Source organism: Photinus pyralis, unplaced genomic scaffold, assembly GCF_008802855.1.
Source record: "Photinus pyralis isolate 1611_PpyrPB1 unplaced genomic scaffold, Ppyr1.3 Ppyr1.4_LG7, whole genome shotgun sequence".
NCBI classification, from domain to species: Eukaryota; Metazoa; Arthropoda; class Insecta; order Coleoptera; family Lampyridae; genus Photinus; species Photinus pyralis.
This window is the reverse complement of record NW_022170738.1, coordinates 12276015-12284770: the sequence shown is the minus strand read 5'-3', so window position 1 is coordinate 12284770 and position 8756 is coordinate 12276015. Positions and strand designations below refer to the sequence as shown.

Below are 8756 nucleotides of genomic sequence, written 5' to 3'. Positions count from 1 at the left end.
GCGCCGCGTGTGTTCCATTACAATGGAAATGTTAATAAATATCTTGTTAATTACCTATTCGATAAGAAGTGTGTTCATATTACCTATGGTTCTTTAAAAAGGAAATTTGATTTTACATGCCGATTTTTTGACTTGTGGTTTGGCTGGAAAAAACCTAAATTTTTAAAGAAATAAAACATACTGTTTTTTTATGATTGAATATGCAAAACAAAAGTACTGTTTAACTCTTTGTTTTATTTTCTTACTGCGTTTACCTGAGCCTTTTTTAGTAGTGTGTAACAAAACTGGATCACTAAAATAAGAACTTGTCTTTCAAAATTAACCTTAAAAGCCAGTTTTTATTTCAATTGAGAGAAAAACGAGATTGAAGATACCAATGTGAATTAATGGCCCGTATGAATAAAAGTAAGCAAAAGGTCCATGTTCCCAGCCCCCCCCCAGTATTAGAAAAAATGTTTGTTACATGTTAAATTCACCCTAAGTTACTAATGGGTCATACTATATATGATGTGAACGATGTGTTGCATATTCTTAGGATATTTTCGTCACTAGCTATCATATAGGATGTCATAGGTCACATTCCAGTTAGATTATCTTTTAAAAAAGGAGACCGTTGTAAAAGGCAGATTATGAACGGCCATTGCTGTGCAAACTATACAAATTTTGAAAGAAAAATTCGTTAACCGATCTTTAGTTGCACAAGCATTCATAAATTAATTGATTTTTGTGATATTGAGCCAGTTAGGCATACATTGATTAATTTTACCCAGTATTGGGGATTTAAAGGCCGCTTACTTTTAAAGCCGAACTGGGTATGTAGTTGTCCAACGTCGTTTGTGTCATTCTATGAGTAGTTTATAGCTTTTAGTGAGAGGTACGTTGTCCGAGACCTAGGAAAAACAAAGTGGTTGAAGTTCGTGTCACCTGTTGGTCATTCCGTACCCGTAGCATAGAGCGTCCCTGATATCGGAAGTTACTTAGACATCGTCAACATCTTCGCAGTCCACGCTTAAGTTAGGTAGCCAGTTATTGAAGCCCTCAACGACTTGGTTGGTATGTCTTCATGTAACCTATGTGTGTCGTCCATTGGGAAGTCGTCTAGCCAGTTGGAGGCATACTTGTAGATACAGGCGGGCAGTTGGAAATAGTCATTCGGTGGTACGAGCCACTGCCGATGAATTGTGTAGTTGGTAGTATTATAAAATATAAAAGTTTGGGAGTCAGAGCCACTATTTGTGTAATAAATGTTGTTGTCACTTACTTGTATGTAAAGGTGATTCGTCGTACCGTCAACCCAGCTATTGCTGACGCACAAAGACGCTCTGAGAATCACAAAGAACGAAAACACCTTAACGCTGGCATAATCGCATAGCCCGATTAGTTTATTGTTGCCCATATTCTAACATCGGGGTTGTTTCTCCCGACTCAATTACCTACTGTAGTTCCAAATTACAGCCTATCCGAACTACTGTCACTTAATTTATATTATACAGGGTGCGACCGGTAGAAAGCGCTTCCTACAAGGGTTCGGCCGACCTAATCAGTGGTCATTATTACCAAAAGGTATTGCGGATTAGTCGGCAAGGGGGTTCTTGGAGAAGTCCCTGTAGTCACCGCGAAATTTAAAGCCGCTTCGAGTCACCTTAGGCTTGTTCATTTAGTTGTGAGAGTAGGAGAACAATTTAATTAGTTTTATTTGACATTAAATATTCATTAGTGGCGCACATTTTGTTTCTTTCCTTTTTCTATTGCGGCAATACCCTTCCTGTAGGTCCGGCAGGAGAGTCACTAGGGATAAGGACCTGGCGCCTCCCGAGCATTCATTTAGAGTTCGTTCTGAAGAACTACCACGCCCGCGCGAGAGTTAGCCGCGGAACCTAAGTTACCTCGCCGCAATTCCCGACAGCTTAAATAGGTAACAAATTGGCGCCCAACGGTTGTTTTTTTATTTTTTTTTAGGACTTAATTAGTTCGTTTTACTACTTAAAAGGGTGAAAATATAGGAATAGGTTAATTTTAGTTTTATAGTTATTTTTGGGGGAGAGGACGTTCGACGTTCCAAGTGGAAACATTAGGTATAGGTTGTATATATATTTTTCTTTTTTTTTGGGAATACATTAGGTTAGTATTTAGAATGGAGGTTAATAGGTTATTAGGAGATGAGTTGTCTTATGAATTAGCCATTAGAGATATGTCGACTAGTGGTACTGTAGCCGAAAAGCGCTCTGCACTTCGAGGGTGCCTAAGATTAGAAAACTCTTCACTAACACCAATCCCTAACTTGTCTAAGTTAGATAATAAAAAGGAATTGCAAGTATGCTCAAGTAAATTACAAGAATTGGAACAATGCATTGAGTCATTTGATCAAACCAATAGGGAAAATGAATATAAACGAATACAAACGCGTCTATTGCATGTACAGGGTCGATTAAAACGACTAGCATGCGAAAATTCCGAATTTACTGATTTACGGTCCGAACTCCTTACACACTGTATGCGTTTAGTTGAATATCTAGAAGAAAAGTACGATCCCGCTGAAGTCCAACTACAGCAAGGAGACAACGGATCTATTATTCCAATAGCACAGAGTACAGCACCCCAACCTAGTATGAATCCCATGATGCCAGGCACCTCAGGCCCTTCGGTTATGCAGTGCAGTATCATGGATGAGCCAATCGTCGAACAAATAATCCCTATAACGGAAAACATCGCTTCAAGTCCAGTACATAGACCAATTCGGTCACAAGCGAGACCTACACATTCTTCGACCGCACATCCCGTTGGGTTTTTCAACGATTCGATAGAGATGCAACAATTATTAACAAAGCCCAAAGGAGCAATAATTGCGAAATGGAATCTGACCTTCGATGGACAGTCCAGTCTGCCAAATTTCTTAGAGAGGATAGAAGAACTCCGTCAAGCATGGAATCTTTCTAAAGAGCAAGTATTCGAATCAGCTTCTCAATTGTTCAAAGGCGATGCGTTAATATGGTATCGAGCTGTAAAAGGAACCATACGCAACTGGGATGATTTGACTAGTGCTCTCAAGGAGGCTTTTCTACCATGCGATTATGAATATGAACTCATGGATGAAATTCGTCAAAGGACACAAGGCATAGATGAGCCAGTAATCGTCTTCATTGCAGTTATGGAGAATTTATTTAGAAGATTATCAAGATTTCCTTCGGAAACGGTAAGAGTGCAATCCATCAAGAGAAATTTGCAACCATATTTACAAAACCAACTAGCACTATATACTGTACACACTATCCCGTACTTAACCAGTTTGTGCAAGTCAATTGAAGATGTGAAATATAGGATGAAGCAATTCAAACCACCACCCGCTCAATCAACGCTGAACCCGGATTTGGCTTATCATAAACATCAGAGAGTCATTTCTCGCACAGCAGCCTTAAATGTGCAAGATACCGAAATATCAACCACGGATCTTAGTGGGGGAAATAACGAAAGTCAACTTCCACAAGCGATGGCTCAATTGGCAGTGACAACCTGTTGGAACTGCCAAAATTCTGGTCACGTGGCAAGAGCATGTGGTCAACCGAAACGTATCCATTGCTATCGCTGTGGGAAACCAAACGTAACGTTACGCAATTGCCCCTCATGTTCGGGAAACGGCCAAGGGAGCCACTGAAATCGGATCGATCAGTGAGCCCTAACCAAAAGAAAAATACGATCCCATACTTAGAAAAATTACGTCAGCTAAGAAAATCAATCACCACCAAAATAAGTCCGGTTTTAGATTTTATATTTTCACATACGGAAGGTGATGAGAGACCCTACCTAGATGTTGAAGTTCTAGGTTACAAAATCAAAGGCCTGTTAGACTCCGGTGCAAATCGAAGTGTGGTAGGAAGCAAAGGATTTCAATTACTAACATCTTTAGGATTGCAACTTCAAAAATCGAAATCACAAGCTTGCACATTTGCCAACCAGCAAACTTTCAACGTTACGGGAGTCCTGTCAGTCCCTATGAGACTTCAGGATAGAGTGAGAATGATCGAGGTATTAGTCGTTCCTGAACTACAACATATCTTAATCCTTGGAGTAGACTTCTGGGTCCAGATGGAGATCATCCCAAATTTGCGGAAGGGGGAGTGGAGTTTTAATTCTCAGGAAGCACATCCAACAGTGGTCGACTCCATCTGTTCAACAGAAACGTTAACAAACGATCAAAAACAGAGACTACAGGAACTCACCGAAAACTTCTTCTCATCAACCAATCCGAAACTTGGTTACACACATTTAGTTGAGCACCATATAGTAACGACAGCACAGCCCATCAAACAGAGATACTATCCTGTATCACCGGCAGTCCAAGCGCAAATTGATATCGAATTGCAACAAATGTTACAGCAGGACATCATAGAACGTTCAAATTCTGCATGGAGTTCCCCCATTTTATTGGTTAAAAAGAAGGACAATACGTTCCGTTTTTGCGTAGATTACCGGAAATTAAATGCCGTGACACGAAAGGACGCTTACCCAATCCCGTTTATTTCATCGATTCTCACGAAATTAAGGGACGCCAAATTTATTACATCCTTGGACGTCAAGTCGGCTTATTGGCAGGTGCCAGTAGCGGAAGAATCCAGGGAATTCACAGCGTTTACAGTCCCGGGCCGTGGACTCTTTCAATTTAAAAGAATGCCATTTGGTCTTACCAATAGCCCAGCAACCTGGCAACGGTTGATGGACCAAATCTTCGGAGCCGAATTAGAGCCATACCTTTTTGTATATTTGGACGACATCATCATCGTTACACCGACGTTCGATCTTCACGTGGATATTTTGAAACAGGTATTCGAAAGATTAGCCACAGCAAATATTAAACTATCTCAAGAAAAATGCCAATTCTGCAGGCAAGAACTGAAATACCTGGGATATGTAGTTAACAGTCAAGGATTACATGTAGATCCTGAAAAAGTCGAAGCCATTCTAAATATACAATCTCCGAGCAACATCACAGAAGTTCGCAGGATTATCGGTACAGCATCATGGTACCGGCGGTTTATACCAAACTTTTCTTCAGTGATCGCACCCATGACTGCTTTACTAACAAAAAAGAAAACTTGGCAATGGGACGAAGATTGCGAAGAGGCCTTCCACATCATTAAACAAAGCCTGATATCAGCTCCAATCTTGAGTTGTCCAGATTTTTCGCGGCCATTTTATGTCCAAACAGACGCCTCTGCCTATGGAATTGGAGCGGTTCTGTCGCAACAGCACGATGATGGAGAACAGGTGGTATGTTATCTCAGTAGAACCCTGTCACGTACTGAAAGAAATTACAGTGTAACCGAACGCGAGTGCCTAGCGGTGATATGGGCGATTGAAAAATTACGATGTTACCTTGAGGGTTATAAATTTTTCGTCATCACGGATCACCACTCATTACTTTGGCTAAATAATCTGAAAGAGCCAAATGGTAGATTAGCACGTTGGGCAGTGCGCCTCCAACAGTTCGATTTTGAGATCATCCATCGAAAAGGCAAGGAGCATGTAGTCCCCGACTTGCTGTCACGATCTGTACCACAAATAGCCACCATTACCAATGTACCTGATCAGCCACCAATCGGAGACAAATGGTATCTGAAAATGTTGCAACTGGTGGAAACTCAGCCTCTCAAGTATCCAACATACAGACAAGAGGGTTCTCGTCTATATAAGCAAGTAAGAATTCCTTACCCAAATTTACAAGAAAGCCAAAATCAATGGAAATTGGTCTTACCAAAAGAAAGACGATTAGAAATCTTACGTGAGTGTCACGATAGCGAAACTGCAGGTCACGCCGGGGTTCATAAAACATTTGAACGCCTTCGAGCTCGTTACTATTGGCCGAAAATGAAAAAGGACATCATTCATTATATCCGAAGGTGTACAATATGCCTTGCAACGAAGCCAATCCAAAGAGCGGAAGCTGGATTAATGGGTAACCGACCGAAAATCTACAAACCATGGCAAATGATATGTGTCGACATAGTAGGGCCTTTGCCTCGGAGCAGTCGAGGGTATATGAATATACTAGTAGTTTCGGACTACTTTAGTAAATTTGCCCTTTTCTTTCCGATACGACAAGCAACAGCCACCACCGTAACCCGGAAAATAGAGGAGGAAGTCTTTCTAGTTTTCGGAGTCCCAGAATATCTGATAACAGACAACGGAGTGCAATTCCGAAGTAATGATTTCAAACACATGTGCAACCAGTACAAGACGAAAATCCTGTTTAATGCAGCGTACCATCCGCAGGCAAATCCCGCCGAGCGCGTAAATCGCGTATTAAAAACTATGATATCAGCATATGTGAAAGACAACCACAAGAACTGGGACAAGGTCTTACCAAAAGTTGGTTGTGCCATACGAACCGCCTCACACGAAGTGTTAGGAATGACACCTTATTTTGCAAACTTCGGACGAGAGCATATGATTAGTGGTGATTCGTATAACAAGCCGAAGTTCAATGAGGACGAAACAGTATTAAACCGCCCTCAAATAAGGAATCTGGATCCACTTTTTGAGGACGTCCAAAAACGATTGGAGACAGCCCACGCGAAAGCGAAGCGTCGCTACGATTTACGTAAACGCCCGCAACAATTCGAAGAGGGCACATCAGTGTGGAAAAAAAAATTATGTCCTGTCGGATGCGTCGAAGAATTTCACAGCGAAATTCGCTCCAAAGTACGTAGGGCCGTTTATGATAAAGAAAAGGATCTCACCATTGACTTACGAACTAGCTGATGATACTGGGCAATCAAAAGGCGTTTGGCATACTAAAGATTTGAAACCCATTATAGGAGATGACACTCTCTCTGAAAAACTTGATTGAATGAATGTTGAGCATGAATCTTAGAATTGTAGGGTAGGTTGGATGGGGTCGCAGGTGGCCATATTAGGAAGAGTATTCAACTTTTTTTTTTCATTTCGAATACATCTTCCTGCTTGAACACCAGAGCTCTTCAAATTCTTTTCTGTTTTCTTTTTCTTCGGGTGGGTTTCTTTGTGGTACAGTCTATCATCTAGGTGCTTTAGGTACGGGTTTATATTGGGTGGTTAGGGAGGGTCTTTTGGATTTTTTTTTGTATTGGGGGGGGAGGGAAAGAATTGGGTTTCTTTTATTGTTGTCCAGGGTTAGGGAATGTTTGGAGTGTGCTGGAGCCATCTCGATAGTTTCGGGAGAGAAGGTTGGATGATTTTGATTGGTTGTAGAAGTAGGGGTAGCACTGGACAGTGATGGACGGGACTAATTCTTTCAGTTTTGTTAGGATTTCATCTTGTCAATAATTTTGTTTGTTTGTTGGTCCGCTACGCTTCCTTCTTGGGAGGGGGAAGTTGTTACATGTTAAATTCACCCTAAGTTACTAATGGGTCATACTATATATGATGTGAACGATGTGTTGCATATTCTTAGGATATTTTCGTCACTAGCTATCATATAGGATGTCATAGGTCACATTCCAGTTAGATTATCTTTTAAAAAAGGAGACCGTTGTGAAAGGCAGATTATGAACGGCCATTGCTGTGCAAACTATACAAATTTTGAAAGAAATTCGTTAACCGATCTTTAGTTGCACAAGCATTCATAAATTAATTGATTTTTGTGATATTGAGCCAGTTAGGCATACATTGATTAATTTTACCCAGTATTGGGGATTTAAAGGCCGCTTACTCTTAAAGCCGAACTGGCTTTTAGTGAGAGGTACGTTGTCCGAGACCTAGGAAAAACAAAGTGGTTGAAGTTCGTGTCACCTGTTGGTCATTCCGTACCCGTAGCATAGAGCGTCCCTGATATCGGAAGTTACTTAGACATCGTCAACATCTTCGCAGTCCACGCTTAAGTTAGGTAGCCAGTTATTGAAGCCCTCAACGACTTGGTATGTCTTCATGTAACCTATGTGTGTCGTCCATTGGGAAGTCGTCTAGCCAGTTGGAGGCATACTTGTAGATACAGGCGGGCAGTTGGAAATAGTTATTCGGTGGTACGAGCCACTGCCAATGAAGTGTGTAGTTGGTAGTATTATAAAATATAAAATTTTGGGAGTCAGAGCCACTATTTGTGTAACAAATGTTGTTGTCACTTACTTGTATGTAAAGGTGATTCGTCGTACCGTCAACCCAGCTATTGCTGACGCACAAAGACGCTCTGAGAATCACAAAGAACGAAAACACCTTAACGCTGGCATAATCGCATATCCCGATTAGTTTATTGTTGCCCATATTCTAACATCGGGGTTGTTTCTCCCGACTCAATTACCTACTGTAGTTCCAAATTACAGCCTATCCGAACTACTGTCACTTAATTTATATTATACAGGGTGCGACCGGTAGAAAGCGCTTCCTACAAAGGTTCGGCCGACCTAATCAGTGGTCATTATTACCAAAAGGTATTGCGGATTAGTCGGCAAGGGGGTTCTTGGAGAAGTAGTCACCGCGAAATTTAAAGCCGCTTCGAGTCACCTTAGGCTTGTTCATTTAGTTGTGAGAGTAGGAGAACAATTTAATTAGTTTTATTTGACATTAAATATTCATTAGTGGCGCACATTTTGTTTCTTTCCTTTTTCTATTGCGGCAATACCCTTCCTGTAGGTCCGGCAGGAGAGTCACTAGGGATAAGGACCTGGCGCCTCCCGAGCATTCATTTAGAGTTCGTTCTGAAGAACTACCACGCCCGCGCGAGAGTTAGCCGCGGAACCTAAGTTACCTCGCCGCAATTCCCGACAGCTTAAATAGGTAACAAATTG

At 41.3% G+C, this 8756-nt stretch overlaps 1 protein-coding gene across 1 annotated transcript; it reads left to right on the top strand.

Moving 5' to 3' along the window:
• Positions 1–677: 677 nt before the first annotated feature.
• On the top strand, positions 678–4983 carry LOC116176081. Its single transcript, XM_031494550.1, has 2 exons — positions 678–812; positions 862–4983. Exon 2 carries the CDS (start codon positions 2135–2137, stop codon positions 3650–3652), a length of 1518 nt encoding a protein of 505 aa, XP_031350410.1. The 5' UTR covers positions 678–812; positions 862–2134; the 3' UTR covers positions 3653–4983.
• The last annotated feature ends 3773 nt before the right edge of the window (positions 4984–8756 follow it).